Source organism: Python bivittatus, unplaced genomic scaffold (assembly GCF_059951505.1).
Source record: "Python bivittatus isolate LINGU-HERP-01145 unplaced genomic scaffold, Pbiv_v1 ctg000010_np1212, whole genome shotgun sequence".
Taxonomy (NCBI): domain Eukaryota; kingdom Metazoa; phylum Chordata; class Lepidosauria; order Squamata; family Pythonidae; genus Python; species Python bivittatus.
In genome coordinates, this window is record NW_028277029.1 from 1,618,354 (window position 1) to 1,639,269 (window position 20,916).

The 20,916-nt window shown below is 40.2% G+C and overlaps 1 protein-coding gene across 1 annotated transcript in view; it reads left to right on the forward strand.

Moving 5' to 3' along the window:
• The first annotated feature begins 6,650 nt into the window (after positions 1–6,650).
• LOC103051455 (potassium voltage-gated channel subfamily KQT member 1-like) overlaps positions 6,651–20,916 on the forward strand; it is a 207,609-nt gene continuing 193,343 nt past the window's right edge. The window contains exons 1-4 of the mRNA XM_088146177.1: positions 6,651–7,057; positions 17,501–17,591; positions 19,420–19,546; positions 20,748–20,826. Coding sequence (XP_088002303.1) covers positions 6,651–7,057; positions 17,501–17,591; positions 19,420–19,546; positions 20,748–20,826 — 704 coding nt within the window. The remainder of the gene's footprint in view (positions 7,058–17,500; positions 17,592–19,419; positions 19,547–20,747; positions 20,827–20,916) is intronic.

Consider the following 20,916-nt stretch of genomic DNA (forward strand, 5'->3'; position numbering starts at 1 on the left):
AACTTAGATGAGATGGATTCCAACAACGTCACTTGCCAGTTTTGGTACACAAGTACAAACAAAGCCCAGTCCAAGCATGTTCATGCTAGGACTTAAGATAGGATTGTTAATCAAGAGTGTACCTTGCAAGCTAACCTAAGGTTGCCCACATCCCCTGGACTCAGAGGTATGTCCAGTGTATTAACATAGACAAAAACGTAATAGATCTGAATGAAGGTAGCTTGAACTCATTACCTGCTAAGGAATATTTTTTATGAAAGGGAGGATCTCTGTCCCTCTGTTCAGTCTCACCCAACTTTCAGAGGCTTTATAAATTACAGCGAAGAGAGTTAATCTCTAAAATGTCTGAAAGAATGGCAGGATGCAACTTGTTAAAAAGGAAATTTCAGTGTATTTTTATGGATTTATTTTTGTTGTGTACTTCCTTGGGAAGTTGTATCCTGCAGGGTGATTTATCAGCCTTTTATATGAATAAATAATAAATATGTTTCCTTTAATTGGAGTGTGAGATACTTGTAGCAGGAGATTAAAAAAAGTGGCTGTTGAATAGGCTCGTAAAAAAAAGTACCTTTTCTTTCAATTCCCCTGTATAATTCATGATGAGAGTTTGCAACCTTCATATCATCAAAGGTTATGGGGAGCAGGGTCTGTGCGTCTCTTTTCCAGCGCATTAGTAATGACTGAAACTAACCTACCAAGACCATACAAGGGCACTCAGTATAATTGGAAGGCGGAATCAAGTAACAGTTGAAGCCCAGCATACAAGAATTTATATTGTCTCATTATTTGAAACCTTTCCTACCATTGACACTGGATAGCTCTTCAATAAGAATACACCTAATATTGCGAGCAGTAATTCTTATCTTCTTTTATCTGGTTCAATGGGGAACAAGTGTACAGTGTCTTCAGTACACCAGTGTATTTAGTTATTTATTTATTTATTTTGAGGCATTTCGACTGACAGAATGATGAAAGTATTACGTCGGCTTTAGAAACTCCTTAATCGGAGGATCAGCTTTAAATTTACATCCCATTTTGTAAGTCTGGTGGTAGTAGCAAGTAACACAACCAGAAAATACTCAGATATTATCAACTTCTAACTTGGTTACTATGAGGGTGGATCAACATCACTGCGTTTGAAATAATTACAGTAGAATTGTAAAAGTTAGATGGAAGGGATCCATAAAATACTGAGTTTTGAAGATGAGATTAGTATCAGGGTAATTCTGTGAAAGTAGAGTCCCAGTTATCATGTACGTTGCGCTTCCCCAATTTAGATTCTTTCAGAGTAGTGTCAACTGTTTAGTCCATTTGACTAAACCAAACCTAACCAGCCTTCAACAGACTACAGTCCATCTTCAGCTGCCACTAGAGCCACCTTTAGCTACCAGCCAGCTCCTTCACTACTCTTCTTCTCCTTCCCAGAATCCTCTCTGATCTTAACATGGCCTCCTGGAAGTTTTTAAGACCATTTCTTTGATGCCAACTCCGTATTTTTCTCTAGGAGCACTGTGTCCTATGAAAAGCCAGACTGTCTTCTGTACCCAAGCCTTCACAGCAGAGTGGAGCACAAAGCTGCAACACAGGGTTTGTCTCAATCTTGCAACCCTCACTCTGAGTTCACACAGATATGAGGATGTGTGATCAGCCAGCATCAAAATCATGGTGTCATGGGAGTTTTCTAGGAAATATGAAGACTGTAGGAAATGAAAACCATCCCAAATGGGGACCATCATCAACCACTTCCATACTGTTTCCAAGAGAGCTGCATGGATGTTTTCATGAAGTCATCAGGAGTTGAACTGGATTCAAGGGAGCCATCTCAAATCCTGATGAAACAAGTATTTACGTGGAATCTCCCTTTGCGTCATCTGATCCTAGTTGGAAGGTACTCTGCTAGATCTGCCCTGAGTATATACTGTGCTATATTGCCCCTGTAAACATTCTTGTTGAAACATGGGGGGGGGTGTTATGCATTAGTTATTCCACAATTGACTTCTGTCACAATCTTTGCGGGTCTGCCTTTAAACCCAACTCGGAAGCTCTCTGGTGTAGCATGTAGCCACTTCTCATTGTGGTTCTGTCTTGGCTGTGCTGACGGGTGGGATGTTTCCATGGACAACTCAAAGTGCTTCCTAGACTGAAATGGATTTAAGAACTGTCTACAGCCTCCTTCATCCGTGGTGTATGAGGTTCATCAGTGATAGTGGAGGCATCCGGTGGTTTAGAGTCACTCTGCAGTGAGATGGGCGGTGAGAAATTTGAAATATAAATACATAAAATAAAACAGAGTCTTCCTTCGGCCATCACCTTGTCCTAAGCAATTCCGTTCCAGTTACAGCTGGTCTATCTGTAGTTTTTTAAAACTTATATTTATTTCCTTAGTCTTTTAACTGAAATATTATCATGTCCACTTTTATTCTGTTTTGATTTGGATTTAGTTTTATAGATTCTTTTTTTTATGATCTGTTTTATGATTTTATGAACATGTAATATTATATTGTATTTATTATAAAAGCAACTTTGGTAAGACTGTGACCTTGAAATGAAACAATTAAAAGGATAAAAATGCAGCTGTCTCTTGACTCAAGCAAGTAGATTAACTACGACCTTAAATGTACTTAATCAAGAATGTACTCCAGGGATTACATATGCATTCTGAGTGAGGGTCATGCTCTGGAGTGATGGTGTGCTTTCTTCCAGATGTTGTTAAATGCTTTTCCTTAAGAAAGTTTTCAGGAGGATATCCAGATATTTGGGGGTTCTTTCAAATTACATCTAATTTGTCTGGGAAACCAGAATGTCCTGAGTGGAATAAAACATGTTGAAGGCTCATTGTTTGGAACAGCCGGGAGAAGAAAAGCTCCCTGCAGAGCAGATAAAACGGGAGATGTTTCTCTTTGCTCTGGAATGGGCAGATGGACTTCCAGAGCTGCTGACTGTCGCCTTGACGGTGCTCCTCTCCTTTGCATAGGGAGCACAGAAGCGGAAATGGCTGCCCACACAAATACACGTGTGCAAATCAGTTATATCCCCTCCCCGCGTACCAAAAGGCCTGCTCCGTTTGGCTTGCTGCTGGAACGGAATGGCCAGAACTGACGGGCGACGTGCAGTCCGTAGCCCTCTCTTGCTCCCGCCTACGCGGCTATTCCTTGCACAGCTGCAGCAGTTGGAGCTCAGACACATTTTCCGTGCATGCCTAACAGCTGAAGTGCAGAGTGCAAAACCGTTGCTCCTGAAAAAAAGGAAAAAAGTGTGGGCCTCCATCCACCCGCCGTTCTGTGGTTTTAATATTGGGGGCGCCGGATACGGTCTCTCGGGCTCTAGAACGTTGTCGGGTGTGTTTTCCCGGGTATATTTCCTGCAACATGCATTTCTCGGCCGCCGCGGGTGTGCCCAAGCATTCAGGTTTTTTTCATCAAATCCTGGATTTCTTTGCGTAACTTGACCAGTAGGTCCCCAGGTCTTTCCCCAAACAGTTTTTGGAAATGTTCAGAAGGATTTTAGCATGGGCTTTGTGATCACTTTTCAAGGAAGACAACCCCAAAGCTTCTCTGGCCAGTGATTAAGGTAACTTGGCCTCAATGACGTTTCTGAAATAGAGTTCTGAAATGCAGTAATTCCTAATTCTGGTCATGACCGCTTTTTTGGGTTAATGATCGTTCTGGTTTAGTGCCTCAGCTCTTACACATGTTGCGCAACCTTCTGTTTTAAGAGTGTGTGCATACGGAGAGTTGGTTGTCACATTTCTTCCTTCTTAGCTGGTTAAATTTTGGTTCTGGAGAACAGATTCCCCATCCAAATGTTCTGTGTTCTGCTACCCTGGGAATAGCAGCTAACGTGGTAGGCTCCGTTACTATCACATTACTAGGCAGTTGCAGTTGATCAGTAAAGTACGTTTTTACCCCAAGCCCTCCACCAAGGACCAAGCCAGGTGGAACAGCTTCTGAAGGAGGAGTTTAGCTGGTCCAGAAGTTAGGGATTATAAAACCAGAGCGCTGACTGAAGCCCCACAAAGATTCTGCTCTTTCTTTTCCCCAGCCAAGTGGAAGGCATTCGGAAGGCATCTTCCCGAACAGGAGGGGAATTGGGGATCCCAGCACTTGTAGGACAGAGAAGCAATGCGCATTTCAGAGATCTATTTGATTTTACCACTTGCAAATTCCCTTTGTTCTAACATAATATGCGGTGCAGCATATAACCAACTGTTTCATCAATCTCGCCACGAAATGATGGGTAATCAGTTAAAATTCTAACCATTCAAAGCTTAGGAAAGCAACTCCGTTCATAATTTCTGTGTTAAGCAGATGCTTTCAAGCAATGTTAAAATGGAAAGTGATGCTTCACGACTTGAACCCCTCCTGCAACAGAAAGCGACGGAGCCCCCGCGCCAGAAAGGAGTGCGCCTGAAAACACAGGGCTGCTAGCATTTCAGGAAAGAAAACGCTCCGCATTCTTTCGTTTTCCACCCGAGGGCAGAGCATGTGCAAGCAACCGCGCACTGCCAGCCCAGGACAAAAACAGTTCCACTTACGCTTGTACCCTGGGGCTGTTCTTATTCTCAGCACAAAGGCTCCAGAACAGACGTTGCCCTCATTGCAACCGGTTGCCGAAGTTCAGGCACAACCCTTGCCCAAGTCCTGCCTGCGTCTCAGTAACTCTCTCGTTTAACTCTCAGCGCTTTTCCAGATGACACCAGCCAGGCGCCACATCTGTCTTCAGAGGAAGCAAGAAGACGGTGCCCAAGTTGCCGGGTTAAAAGAGGCGCTAGCGGATGCTCAGAGATAAAGCCACATTTGCACAGGCAGACGCCCAGCAGGTTTTGAGCCGAGCAAAATCCAGCAAGGGAAACGCAGGGGAGGTCCTCTGGATGGGTGAGGGTGGGACTCTCTCAGCCGGGGGACAAAGCCAGAAAGCCTTGGGTGATGCCAGATGGAGCAGAGAGGAAAAAGCAACATGCAACAGGAGAAGGTATGTTCTGGTTCCCAGATGGTTTGGGGCTTTGTCTGCCTCCACGTCAGGAGGATGAATTTGCAGTGGCTTTTTCTGGGAGTGGAACCGCTGCCCGCAAGGTCATATTAACAGGGTTTGGGAGTAAGGTGAGCAAAGTTCGCTTTGCTCCCTTATAAATTCATCCTCCTGACGCGATAAATGCTAAGGCAGAAAAATCAGCTGCCCTGTGCTCCCCCCGAAGAGGAAATCTTGACCTACAAAGGCAGCTGGACCTATTTAGCATGTGCCGTGAGAATGCGTGACAACAAGTGTAAGTTGAGTTGCAAAGACGGAACAGTTCGAAACTTCTAAAAATAATTCTGTTTAACGCAGAACAAAATCTGGGCATAAGCCTGTTTTGACAAGGGATTCCAGTCTGAAATTTTGTCTTGAAATCATCCCATCCCAGGTGAAGAAAGGAGAGATTGTAAGATTTAAGTCAAAGTTATTCACTCAGCAAAGATCGGATAGGCACTCATTCTAGTCGTGTTTTGAGATAAAATGTATATTTTGCATTATAATAAGGTTAAATATTAATGGGATTGGAATATATAAGGCAAAATAATTTCCCAAAGAAAGAAAGAAAGAAAATCTTGCAGCTTCGGGGACAGGTGAATAAAATGGGTCTGTTGGGGAAGGTGTTTGATATCTATTTAAGTTTTTTAATGATCTGTGCAAGATTAATAGATCCTATTAGATCTGTGGATGTGGGGAAATGTTTCCTATCCTAACTGAATTGGATATAGAAGAACCTTGCTAACAAAATGAATTGCAAGTCATCAGAAGCTGCTACCATTTCATAATGTCAATTGTTTTATACAAAGACAGATAGATAAACTATATACCTTTGCAATAATTAATTCAGGGAACAGATGTCCAGAATATCTTTTGTATATTTAGGCATACCTAGTTATATTTATGTACATATTTAAAATATTAGATACTTTTAAATGAAACATTTTATGGTTTAATTTTTTTCACAACTGTCACTAGGTAGATCTGAGCCCTAGATGCAGCAGCCTAAAGCGCTCATGTAAACTGTAAAATGACGTCGTCGTGTCCTTGAAAGAGGTCTGAGTTGCTTTTTCAGTGTTAAGGCTGTTTGCAGGTTACCCTGCAGCAAAGCCCAGGGTATCACTGCAGGTACACAGAGAAGGAACGGCTGTGTCCAGGTCTGAGGCTCGTTTGCTGCATTAAATTTGCACTTCAGCCTTCTAGCTGTCTAGCTGAACAAGGAACTATGTGGAACATGATCTCTGACTGAGCCCTTCGGTCCATTGGGAATTAAATCCTATTGGATATTCTATCTAATATACTTTGTTGGGCCACTCTAGGCATTAAGCAGTATATCAATTTATTATGAAAGCTGGGCAGATAATGTACAGATCACAACTCATGTCAAAAGTTGCTTTTCATCAACGCTCTCCCTTTCTGAAGCTGTCATCTTGCCCTACCATCCATTGCTTTCACCTTCCGTTACCTAAATATCTTCTTCTGTTTTACTTCCAGCCTCCTGACAACAGGTGACAGATCTATTGGTGCTGCAGAAGAATGTGATGAGAATGCTTGGTTGGAGACCTCCAGGAGCAGCAGGGCTCCACAATGCTTCTTATTGCCTTAAATATTGATCCAGGCGACTGGTCTGACTTCATTGCAGAATGTCCTATGTTAATGGTGAAACTGGTGGGCACCCAAGGTATAACCTGTGCAGTAGAGTTCAGCGTTCCAGTTCTCAAGTGGGAAATCTAAATGGCCCCAGAAAGGCCTCAAACTGGCTAGAAATGCAAACAGACTTAAACAATATGCAGTATTCTTCTGTAGCCCTTGATCCAGATTCATTGGTGACAAATGGATCAAAGATCCTTCCAAATCCTGAAGAGGACAATTCACAGGATTCTGCTTTCCAAGTAAATAGTGAATCTATAGAACGGAATGAGGCTCACCAACCCTACACTCCTAAATGCTTTTATGGCCCATATTTAACAAAAACTAGCATGCAAGGAGATGTGTACAACTTCCTGGAGAGGCCTAGTGGATGGAAATGCTTCATTTATCATTTTACTGTGTAAGTATCCAGTTTTTACTTTCATATGAACATTTTTTTAATCTTGTAAACAGTTTCTTAATTGCAAAAAAAGTGAAGCACTGATCTTACCTTACAAAACATGCTTTTTCTTTAAACATCAGCCAAAGCAAAATGTCACCAAATAATGCATATGTGAACCCTCAATCTTTCTGGAAAGTCTTACAATCTTATCTAAATCTTTGGCTCACCCAACTTGTTTTGCGTGAAGATGAATCTTCAAAATTGCTTGAATGTTGTCTTATATAAGAAATCTTACTCATTCTAGAACCTATCATCTTAGGGTTTTTTCTTTTAAGGAGAGCTTAGTGGCTGAAAATGTAAAGGATGATGGAAAAGATTCCAGATATTCCCTCATAGATCTTTGTAAGTGATCGTATTGAAACATCTGTTCCGGTATGTTGGCATATGAACCTTGATATATCCATGGAGATAATTCTGACATACAGAACAGGCACCTCTAGGGATTACCAGGAACTGTTTTGGATGCAGAAAGTACCTAATAAATGCACAGACCATAATGGATCTGTACCAAGAAACTACTTTTTGCCAGACATGACTGAGCCTTCTTTGATTAAAGTCAGTATGCTGTGATTTAGCAAAGCTCTCATTTTTAGTTTGCATCATTTTGGAAGAATTACAGTTCTAGCATTGAGGATGTTGTGTACTTATGAAGGATAATAGTGTCCGGTTTATAAACATGGGTGGATACCAGTATCTTTACTTTGGAAAGTCAGTCTATGCCTTATATTGAGAAGTCTAGTATTAGTTTTCTGCAGGTACTTTTGGGCACCTATCTACCACGCAGATGACTGAAGTAGTTCCAACCATCTTGGTTCCTTTCCAACATTCCCAGTTGAAAGGATCTTTGGTAACAGATCTGGGAAAGTTCTCAATCTCAGTGTCTTGAAGAACTGTTCCTATAAGAGCAGATCAGTCTAAGACAGAGCTGTTGAACATACCTGGGTAGAAATGGAGAAGTACCTTCCTTGTGTGCAGAATAGCAGAACTGAGACCATGGTGTCTCCCCTCCATTATTAATGGGTTTTAAAATATTGTTAGGTCCTCTTTCAAGTATCACTTTCCTGAAGCATCTTATGTCATATAAAGCAATGTAGTAAAAACAAGCATAGTCACCATATATATACAGCATAAAACATACAGGGGCATGTAGATTTTTCCAAAAAGCTTGACCAGTTGGGACAGAGTGGACTCAGTGGGCAAATGAGAAGAGCCTCTGTTGCTGGCCATCTAGAACATGGGAGTGTTTGGAGGAAGGCAGTCATTGAAGTATTTAAAAATTTAATGATTCAATCCGCTACTTTAGGTTGGGTTTGGAAACACAGCCACTCATGAAGCTGGTTCGTGAAGTCACATGAACCAACTTCAGCCTGAACCTCTGAATTAATTCCCCCTTCAGTTTTAATGTTGAAAGAGACAAGATGGGGCCCCATGGATGTTCGCAGGTCATGAGATGGAAAAAGACATCCACTAACACTTTTTTCAGCCATTTATCTAGGAAAGACTGATATTCTCCTAAGCCCAACCTAGGTATATAATCCAGGAAGATCAGGTTTCATGACACTGAAAGTATAAGAAAACCACTAAGTCTCTCCTGTAGTGTAAGCTGTTCCCTACACTAATCAATACTGTTCCCATTCCAAAGATAAAATTTAGACCACTTATGTAAGCAGTTTATCTCAATTGTCCAAGCATCGTGCTCATCTTCAGGCTATGCAAGTTGAAAGATACGTCTAAGAACAGGACTAGAAGACGTGTGTTCCCATTCGTATCTCTCAAAGCACTGGTGTCTAAACCAGGACAGATATAAGTGACTTTATCTGCAAAATGTCCCAAGGACAGTCATGAGAGCAGCCTTTTAAGAGGTCAGGTGTTGCATTCCTGGGCCCGCTCCAAGAGCTCCTTCATCACCAGTGGGCAATGTCAGAGATGCCACGGAGTACGATTCAAAGATGCTTAAATGTCTCTGGTTTTCTTGTCTCATTGCCCCCAGTTTCCTCAGAATGGTGGTTTGAGCCATGAACCCTTTTGTGATTATACTGGCAAGGCATCTTACCATTGTAAGTGGGGACGAGGGTCTTGGCAGAATGGCTGGGTCAATCTGCAGGACAATCCCTGAGAGATTGGGGGACATTGCTGGGAACAGGTTCTCAGGTTCATAGTTGTTCCTCACCCTGCGTCACCCCACAAACTGTACAAGGACGCAGCTCTGGGATCTGTCATGCCACAGGTATCTCAATTTTGGCTGAAGTGTACATGCGAGGCATCCTGTGTTGACACATGTGTTAGCATGTGTGTTTCTTTAGAGGTCGGTCTTGGTTTGTTCTACAGTGCAGCCTCCATCATAATGATATTTACAAAGCTACCACCTAAACATAATAAAACAATTGAATTAAAATCAGAACCCAAATGCAAATGATAAAAGAGTGAAGAATGGAAGGATCTGTAAATAGCTCACTAATTCTTAAAAGATAAGAGGCCTGAAGTTCCTCCTTAGGATATTTTGTATTTCAAAATGACATTTCATGATCTGGCAGATTCTTCTTTTTTAAAAAAGATATCATTTCTTGTTCTTTATAACAAGTTGTCATAAAATGAGAAATGGAACTGAGTTGTTTTACTGTAATTAAATGTTGTTGACGAATTAGATCCAGGAGTTCTGGGGTTGCTTATATGGGACTTAGCCATATTTTTTGTCTGTTATTCCTTGGAAATCAGGTATGAAGCAATACGCTAAAGTTGCTTATTACCAAAAAAAAAAAAAGCTATTCAGTTTCAAGCTAATCTTATTTTGGTGAAGTATGGACTTGGTTTGGACTTGCTGAGGTTAATTTAATGGAGTCTGAGCAAAGAGAAAGATTGGTCCTGGTGACAGATAAAGGCTTAGCTCCCTCAGATTTCATCTCACTTTCCAGCTCAGTAAAACTTACTCGACACCTAGAAAATGATCTGAGCAGAAATTACGTCTTAGATACTTTAAGGCGCCTGTCTTCCAGTGTTGGGTTACGGAAGTAAACTGAACTCTGAAATTTTGAAAGAAAAAAGAAAAGAAAAGAAAAACAGAACTGACATAATACAAGGTCAGCATATATTTCTACTGTGAAATCACCTAGACAGAGTTTACTTCCCCATAAAATTTGCAGATTTAACAGGGCATGATTTCTGAAGCGTTTTTGCGCTTCTGGTCAACTCATACAATACTGATTTTTTTTTTAAAAAAAATTGTGCCATCTGCTTTAAGTCTGGGAGTTGGGTGGCGAAAAAGACAAAGGAAGCAGAGGGAAAGCATGGAAGGGCAAGCCATACGCATCCTGGATTATAATTTAGTGTTAGATGCAAACCATGCCAGTTTGGTTAGGCAGCCTAACCATCATGGCAATGTCTGAGGCTGGACGGGGCCATCTCCCCCTCCCCAGCCATCTGGGGGGGCGGGGGGCAGTTGCGCAACGAAAGCCTTGTCTGGAAGCCCCCCCACCCACCCATGGTGGTTTGCGGCTGCTTGATGCCTCCTCTCCTTGTGAGGGGCAGAGGGACGCGTCTTAGGTCCTATCAGAGTTTGAACTCCGCCTTTGCTTCTTTTAAGCAGGCAGCACTAAAAAGAAGTCCAACCCAACCACCTTAATTAGTGGGAAGATCTGAGGATGAACTGTTCCCATAAAATAACAGATACTTCTGAAAGCGACTCCTTTCTTTTCTCGGTGGTCTCTACCGCTGTCCCTCCCAAAGTTATGTAGAAATAATGAATTTGGCAAGGCCGGGGAGGGGGCTGGCTGAGTTAAAAGGACGGGACCCAGTTTCAAGGACTCGACTCACAACCTATCCTCTGAAGCTGAAACGGATTTCCCTTCTGCAGATTTAAATTTGTGAATAATAGCTAAGCCCATTTGTAGCCGCCTCTAAAGGTTTAGCCGCCTCTAAAAAGCCTCTGCAATAGGAAACACCAGAAAGACTTTGAGCTGTTTGTGTTTACAACAGAGGCATTTCACAGAGGTCTTTATAAGAGGTTTAGGAGCTGAACATGCGAAGTTTCTTGATTTTTACAGAGCTGGAACACAAGTACGGAAATAAGGCAGCCGTAAAACTGCAAGCAGCACAGTCCGTTCTCACTGCTTTTTGAGCATCAGCATTTACTTGTGGTACTGATTCAGCCCTAGGCTTACTTATACCTCCCACTGAGCGGGATGGAAGGAAGCATTTTAAGAGAGGATAATAATGCATATGCTTTTTAGAGTGATTGGAGTGTTATTGCTGGCTGAGAACATTCTCTCTACGAGCCCCGTCTGACCATTGAGGACTTACCAGTCTGGAAGCAAAAGGGGAGCGGGTTCTAGATTTCGGCAACATAATTCAACAATTCAGGATATTTATTTATTTATTTATATTTCAAATTTAGACACCGCCCATCTCACGGCATCCTCAAGATGCAGAAGTGCACAAGTTTGGGTGTTAGAAGAAAATTCTCTTAGCGTTGTTTCTGACCTAGCCCGATTTTTCTCATCCAAGCACAAGAGAGAGGGAGCCGTAGGTTTGGAATAATCCCAATGTTTATGGAAGTCCACCAAAAAAAAAAAAAAAAGTAGGCTAAGGGAACAGGAAAAGAAAAATAGCTTGATTGAGCATCCTCTCTGAGTATGCATGGTTTGGATTTTTTAAAAAAAATCTGAATATTGTTTGTTTTTAAGAAATGGAATGGTTGGGCTTCAAAACCAAGAAGAGAAATGTTGTGCAGAGGAAGGGACAATCATCCACAGACATGGCCAAAAGTATTTGGTGCCCCACCACTTTTTCCCAAAGAATCCCAGTTTGCCATGAAATAAATTGAAATTGACACAAGTAAACGGTATCCACCATTCTTGATTCCATCTTCCATAGTGCAGGCACTTTGCTTTTGATGTATGACTTCTTGTAAATAACAAAAGGAACACTTGACCAGATGTACACCATGGCCCAGAGATTCCTCATCCTGCTTTACCAGCTCCCAAATGCACATCTTGCTGTTATAACCAATGCAAACGTCAAACTACATCAACAAGTTGCAAGACTGCTTAGCAATTATTAAGTCAAGTCCCATGGATAGAGCCGCAATGCAGATTTTTCCTCTTCAGCTCTCAAACTTAGCTTGTTTATCGATAGTCCTAAAAGTGCAGTGTCATTTACATTTAAGATGGATAATGCAGGTGTGTGCTTTTGTACTCTAAGTTTCTGTAATTAGAGGAGAAAAAAAATAAGCCTTTAAACAAGTTGTCAGCTTACCCAAGATTTCAGGACATGGAGGTCATCTCTTCATACATGATTCTTCCTTTCCTATGCATGTGAAGAGGTCTGTAGGCAAAAGAAAAATGCACAAAGCTAACCCAAATTTATTCATTTGATATTACTAACTCCCATATTACCCAAATAGGATATAGCTAATCAGGTGTAAACCAATTCATTGCTGGATTTTCAAATGAAAAAGTGTTGTGGAGGAGAAATCCAGCTAAAAGAAGTACCTTGATAGTTAAAATAAGTCAGGAATTTGGATGGAACATGTTACCTTAGCAACTCTAATATTTCCATTACAATTAGTCTCGTGTCCTATTTAATACCTTCATATCTTAAAGTATCCTTTAAGGAAATAAACATGATCAGATATCACACAAAGTTTCCTAGCTGATCAATTATTCAAAAGGATTTCTTTTCAGAAATCCACAGAAGGGAGTTATACTCCTGAACTCCCCTTTCATTTTGTGTATGGATGTGTGTGTGTAGCTAAGGAGACGAAAATGTGCATTGTCTCATTCAAAATCAAGTTCTTTATCAATCAGATTTTGAGTCCAAATAAAAGAGTGCTGCATTTAGGGAAATAAAATAGTTTTGTTTAGTAAAAATAAATCTGTACTTGTGTGCCGTCATCACCAGAAAAAGAGATGTCCTTGTTCTTGTTGTGGTCCAAGGTATTCTCAGCACCACCGTTCAAAGCCATTAACTTTTCTTATTCAGCATTTTTGTTTCCAGCTTTCACAGCCATCTGTAACAACTGGAAAAGCCATGGGCTTTTTCATAGCCATGCACCTTTGTTGCCATGTAACGTCTCTGCACTTTAATATTTTGTCTCGATTTCTCCCGGTAGCAGTCATCTCTTCGTTTCAGATCTACAGTCACCATCGCTGATCCTAGAAGAACTAGTCTGTCACTCCTTCGACTTTTTCTCTGCCTCTTTGCATTGAGTTGGCATTGCCATAATCTCACCACGCTCTTACAGATAGATTTAGCAGCAGACCTGCTTTTGCACATTCTTCTCGCACCTTCAGCAAAAGATTTCTTAAGTCTTCCTCATTTCCAGCCATCAAAATGGCATCATCTGCAGGCCTGTGATTATTGCTGTCTTCCCCAGCAATTGTAACATCACTTCCCACTTCTAGTCCAGCAGATCTCATGATATGTATGCTGAATGTACACTAAATGTGTACGGTCATAAGATGTAACCTTGGTTTCCCAGTTTTGAACTATTCTGGTGCTTCACATACCATTCCAGTGGTTGCTTCCTGGTCATTTTTAGGCCATTATTAGGTGGTCTGATAGACCCTATTTTTAAGGGTTGTGATCTACAGAATTAGAATACACACACACAAACACACACACACAACCGTATCACACCCACACTGCCCTTTGTAGTTGCTGGGAGGGTGAGATGTGTTTTAATTGCATTGATGACCACACTGGAGGATGTGGGTGTTTAATGCAACAGCTATCTGGGTTACTGATACGCAAACCATTTGGGAAGCAACTTTGCACAATATTGCTCTGAGCTATTACTAGTGCATGTTATCTCTGGTAGCAAGATATCTTAAACTACAACTTGAATTCTTAGAAACTGTATGACGGAAAACCTTGACCCCAACATGCTAACTAAAAATACTTTCTTTAAAAAATGGATCAAGAATATTAAATTGAAACTAAACCTCGTGTTGTTAATATCAAAGCTCAATTTCAGTCATTCTAAAAGGACTTTAATTACATGTAAAACTATTCAGGGGTGTAGATGAGGGTGCAGGTGTTTGTTAGAAGCCACAATGAGGTCACGTGTATCATGATGTCATTGCACAAATGTTGCTGGTGAAAATTAGATAATTTGTACCATTTGTGCAATCCTGTCATGTTGCATGCAAGGTCTCTTCCCCCAGATCAACACTGGTTGAAATTAGAGCTCAGTTGAAGTTTTGAGATGGATCTGGTGGCCGAGTCAGTTTTCCTATCCTCCCTCGTTTGTGCTGTAGCTTCTCTGTCCCTTCAGCTGGTGGATTTGCAGATTCTGAGATCCAGATGCACGGAATCCACACCCAATTTTAAAAAGAAATATATCCATGTAAATATATCCATGTATCCATTTATCTACATATAAATATAATCAACAAAATCTTGTGAGATTTGGATAAGATTTTAGAAGACTTCATTGAGACTGTTAAAATATTATTAAATTTTAGTGAGATCATATGAGATTTTTTTTATTCCTCAATGAAATATTAACCCCCTCCAAAAATGAAAATATTTGGGGTACCTCTTGGAGTCTGAGTTATATTATTAATCGCAATTCTAGGCAGGAAAAAGTCATCTTTGTATTATTTTATTCATTATTTTACTTTCCATATGTATTGTTTTGTTTTTCTGAGGCAGTGCCTGCCCTTTGAAATATCCCTCACCCCCAAAATTGATTTGCCCGGAGCCTGTTCCCTTTCAGAAGGCATGAAAATTTGGTTTTTCACTTGGGTATTTGAGGCGGGCAGTTAGATTTGCTGTTTTGGGTGGTTCATGTTCGATTTGACAGCCCTTTATGGAAACTCAGTCTTTTGATTCAAGAAACCTAATTCTAGTTAGCTAAATGGTGTATTTCCACAATAATTGCCCTGTTATTTCTCGATTCCATCAATATTCAGATGTTCCCCATGTCCTCAGATTCACGGATTCTTCTGTATTCAACACTGCCCCTCTGCTCAAGGCAGTAATCCTTTTGGGTTTCGTTTTGGGTTTTTTTTTGTAAAAAAATTAAAATACAGAAAAATCAAGAAAAAGGGGAGGAAGGGGGGGGGGAGAAAAACACAAGGAAAAAAAAAGAGTAGCTTCCGACTTTCCTTGGTACAGGTATAGATGAGGAATAAATTCACCTCTTACTCTACAATCTAAAAATTTACATAGTAAAAGATAGTTTTTAATCTAATATTCAGAAGGATTCCTAAAAATTAATCTGTTTGAGTAATACATATAATTTGTGCAAGGTATTTCTATAAGTGTAACATCAATCAGCAAATCCCAAAGTTAAAATTAAAATTGGGTTTTTTTGAGTATCAAGCAAAAAGTCTAGGAGTGGTTTCCAGTTAGAGACAAAGTTGGGCAGTGCCCTGTCTTTGAGCAAAGCAGTAAGTTTTGCCCTCTCAGCCAATTCCATTAATTTCAATGTCCATTCTTCAGGTATTTGTATATCCTTCCATTTCTGTGCATATAGAAGTCTCTCTGCAGTTATCATATAAAGAAATAAATTTTGGTGTTGTCTTTCCAGTTGTTTGTCCATCATACCTAAAAGAAAAGTCTCCGGTTTCAATTGCAAATCTATTTTCAAAACCTTTTGAATCAAAGTACATATCATATTCCAATATTTCTTAGCCTTTTTGCAAGCCCACCGTAAGTGCTAGAATGTACCTTCACATTGATTACATTTCCAACAGGCATCTGAGATACCTTTATACACCTTTGACAATTTATCTGGTGTCAAATACCAACAGTACATCATTTTGTAAAAATTTTCTTTTAACACATAATTAAGAGTAAACTTTAACCCTTTGTTCCACATATTTTCTCACTGGTCTAACATTATATTGTATCCAAAGTTGTTTGCCCATTTAACCATATAATCTTTAACATATTCATCCTCCAAATTCATCTTTAACAAAAATTTATACATGTTAGCAATAAGACATTAATCATTCGTACGCAAAACATATTTCAACTCAGTTTTCTCAGTGGTAAATTCATACTTTTTCTTTTTTTATCTAGTTTAAATCTTTCCAGCAACTGTGTGTATGTTAAACCATTGGCAAGCAAAGCCTTCCATTTCTAGTAAGGCAGTAATCCTGATTCAGGCCTCAGCCTGACACTTGAGCACATTTGATCAAGGGACATCCATCACCCCTGGATCACCGAGTCCACCACTGAACTGCTCTTCCTGTTTCAGGTCTTTTTTCCCCCTTAATTGGAAGCTGAATCGTTATTTTGAGTCTTGCATTCTGGAATGAGGGAAAACAGGTCTTGACATCCTTTCGGATACTTGGAAAGCTTTATCCTGTGATTCCTCAGTCTTTGCTTTTCAGTGCTAGACATACCCAGCTCTTTCAATTTTCTTTGTAGGACTTAATTTCTAGCCCCGTGAATCTCCTCATTGTCTCTGTTTGATTGTCATCTGGATTCTCTGAATGCTTCTGTCCTTGGGAACCATTTATATCATCAAGATGCAGGTTGGAAAGTATTGGAGCTAAAGGACATATTTACCTACTATATCCTACATCCTTGGTACCACGTTAACCCACTTATAGTTCCTCTTTGAGGGCCAGTTTGGTGTCGTGGTGAAGGCACCAGGCTGGAAACTGGGAGACGGTGAGTTCTAGTCCTGCCTTGGACACAAAGGCAGTTGGGTAACTTTGGGCCAGTCGCTCTCTCTCAGCCCTGGGAAAGAGGCAATGGCTAAGCATTTCTGAAAATATTGCCAAAAAACCTGCAGCGATTTGTCCAGGCACTCACCAGGAGTCAACGGAGACTTGAAGGCACCCCTCACCCAAAGAAGTTTCTCTTTACATCTTGGCAGTATTGAGAATTTGGGCAACCATTATTCTCAACTTGGCATGTAATTATCAAGAGGATATTTTAAATGGAGAGGAGAAAGAAAAGCACGCTGGTTTGAGATGCGGGGCTGTTATATTGGTTAGCCCGCAATATAGAGGAGACCATAATTAAAAATAATCAAGTGATTGCCTAAGTATCATGCAGGCTATAAAGCGAACTTTTGCAGCTGGAAATGGAAAGATGTCTCTATAGCAGTGTTTCTCAACCTTGGCAGCTTGAAGACGTGTTGCCAAGGTTGAGGAACACTGCACTAGAGAGCAGGCCTAGTTCAGGGTGGGGAAGTTGCATTGTGAGAGTCCTCTGAGCTAGGTTTTGGGGTTGCAAACATTTCATTACCATACTAGGTAACTTCATCGGTGCAAGAGATATGGAAAAGGGAGGTCTCTTGGTTATTAAGGATTAGATAAATGACTCAGTCTTCACCTATTGCTTGAAATACGTTAATTGTTTAAAGGAGTAGAAAACTTTAACTAGCTATGTTTTTGAAGTGAATTACAGCTTTTCAGTCATCGCTTTTCTTTTTTTTCCCTATAGATTTCTATTGGTGCTGGTTTGTTTAATTTTCAGTGTTCTGTCTACTATAGAACATTATGCAGAATTTGCCACTGGAACACTTTTTTGGATGGTAAGTGATCTTGAAATGGATGATCAAGTGATAACTTGAAATCTTAGAGGAATTACATGCAGTGCAGACAAGTTACGATCTTGTTGAAGAAGTGAAAAGACCAGATTCGTGTATTATATCAGCTGTTATTTTGACATGCTCAGATGCTGGAGAAAATGCTACTTTCAGAAGGCAAGATACAGTGACCGTTCAGCCCATTTTGTTAAAGAGGCCAGTTTCTGCTTCCGATGTTTTTAGTCCATGAGTCCTAGCAGTAACTGAGACACACGTGGTATGGAAGATGAAGTTCCTGATCACTGTGGACGTGATTTGACCCACATTATGTAATTCATGTCATTTGCACGAGGATATCAGGAAATGGTTACGATCCCTCTGCTCCTTCCCGTGGACCCGAAGGGATTGATGCTGATATTGTTTCAATTTAGTTTTGATTTTTTATAATATGTTTTAACTCTTTTCGGTTAGCCTATATGATACAGCGTTGACTAGGACTTAGGAGATCCACTTTCAAGTCCATCCTCAGCCATGGAGGGTGAACTCAAACTAGGTGTCCTCTCTCAGGCCCATCTGTCTCTTGTCTGGAAAAATAGCCATACTATTATGATTTAGATTTAGATTTAGATTTAGATTTAGATTTAGATTTAGATTTAGATTTAGATTTAGATTTAGATTTAGATTTAGATTTAGATTTAGATTTAGATTTAGATTTAGATTTAGATTTAGATTTAGATTTAGATTTAGAATAGCCGCCCACTCCAGTTCTGCACTGTTGGAGGAAAGACAGCATTACAGTGATTATTGATATCATCATACCTGAAGAACGTTTTTGTTATTGGGCAATATAAAAAACTAGTAAATAAATAAACCTGCCGGAATATAGCTCTTCGTCCTAAAGTGTGACCCCTTTAAGCCAGGAGGCAAACCCTTTTTCACTCCCTGCCCTAGAACCCAGCTGGGACGGACGAGGCCCAGGCTAAAACATAAGATGCCTCTTCCATCTTTACATCGTTACTGTAATTACGAATATGAATACCGGCACACAGTTGTGCAGAATTTTCCATCCCACAAAATAGTTCTGAAATTACAGCTCACACGAATTTTAGATCTCTGCGGAGGCATAGGTGTGGCCTTTCTGCTTGCAGAGAGGGGGACTTCTCGGTCGGCACAAGGTGGCAAGATACCCTTTTCTTCTGTATCCCCTCTTCACGCACAGTCAACTCGATGAGCAGAAAATGATTTTCTCATCCCTCAAAACTACTTTTCCGCTGACAGTTTACTGTATTGCTGCTCCTCTCCCACAGTGAGTTTCTGCACCGGGAATTCTTTAAGATCCCGTTGATTTCAGTGACAATGCCCTTAATTTAAACGACATCAAGCTAATGTCAATGAATCATGCTGCTTATTTGCTGTTCGCAGAATCCTGTTTATTTACAACATTACCTTCCTCCTCCTCCTCCTCCTCCTCCTCAGTTTTGAAGGTGTGGAAAGTTGGGTGCTGTTCAGTGTTGAGCATCAAGCATCTCCGTGTGCTAAATGTTCCTGTTTTATTATTACATTCCTCGATGTCATTCTCCTCGGTGAGAAACTCCACCCAGGCCTTCTGAGATGTCAGGATGGCGTAGGAATTGTTGGGAGGGACGTGTGCCCCCCAGTGTGGCAAGAACAGGGGGGAAGTGGGGGCTTGGGGTGGACTGGCAAGGAGGAAAGGGGCTGCTCCTGGCATTGTACCACTTTTTAATACAAAATGCTTTCTGAATGGTTGATGTAAATGCATATTTTAAGAGAAAAAAATGTAAAACGAAATAAGCATGATTGTTTCTGATTTTAGGAAATTGTCTTGGTGGTGTTTTTTGGTGCTGAATATGTGGTGAGGCTCTGGTCTGCAGGTTGCAGAAGCAAATATGTTGGTATTAAAGGAAGAATACGTTTTGCCAGGAAGCCGATATCAATAATAGGTGAGGTTACTTTAAAATAACCCTCCAGCTGTCTATTGCAGTGCTGCTCAACCTCAGCAGCTTTAAGATGTGTGGACTTCAACTCCCAGAATTCCCCAGCCAGCATGGGGTATGCTCTGCATTTGACACCCCACCCCACCCCACCCCCGGGATTTGGTGATCTATGTTATTAGATCTATGTTCTCAGCAGACACTTTTCCTTCTCTGAGAAGGACTCATCTAACCCATTCATTCATTCATTCATTCATTCATTCATTCATTCATTCATTCATTCATTCATAATAGGAAATCATTTGCCCTCCCACAATGCAATTTTTTTCTTGTTCACAATTCGTTTCTTCTTCTTGCAACTTACCAGTAGTTAATTTTTTAATAAGAACTTTATTAAGTTATAAAAAGCATAAAAGTAAAAGCAAACAAGAACTAATAATCAAGGAGAAAAGTAGAGACAAGAGAGAGAGAGATAGAGAAAGAATACAAAAGTGATAGAAAGTAAAGAAAAAAGAAAGAAAAAATTACAAAAAGAATAACTTTGGACTTCTTATACAGCAGATAGAGATAAATGTTATAAGAACCTCTTACTCTAAAATTACATCTTAACATACATATTTTGTATAACCTATTAATTTAACTAATCATCAAATCCATATATCATCATTTCATTTTTTTCTGTCTCCTGCAAAAAGTCCAAAAGGGGCTTCCAACTGGCATTAAAGTTAGTTGATGTTTTTCTCTCAGCAAAGCTGTCAGTTTTGCCATCTCACCATCCATTCTTCCCAACAGTTAAATGTTTGACTACAATTTTCGGAGTATTTCAAAGCCTTAAAATATGTTAGCTTGTAATCCTTCCTACCACCCTATAAGGTAGACCAATATTTATTTCTTTGTTTCTTTATTCTTTATACTCACCAGTATCCACAGACTTTCAGCAGTTAGCCATAGCTGTAATGGCAGTCAACGGTGCAATAAAAGTACAATAAAATACTCACCCTGGAGTAGCTGAGATAATAGCTCTCATCTAGGATGACTGTTCAAAGAACATGTAAAAATCCCTTCATAATACTAATTTAAAGCTCTTGTAAGAAAATAGCTTTACATAGTATTAATATGAAATACTTGAAGCTTGTTTTATAGAAGATTTTCTTTTCATGAATGGTGTTAAAGCATAACATGGACTGTTTTCATATCCATTTATCAACAGATCTCATAGTTGTGATAGCTTCAATTATTGTTCTGAGTGTGGGATCAAATGGACAAGTGTTTGCTACATCTGCAATAAGGTATGTTCTACCTTATAGATTAGCTAGATTATTTTAAAATTTCCTGCTGCTCACCTTCGAGTTGATTTAAATCCTGCCTACGTGCATACA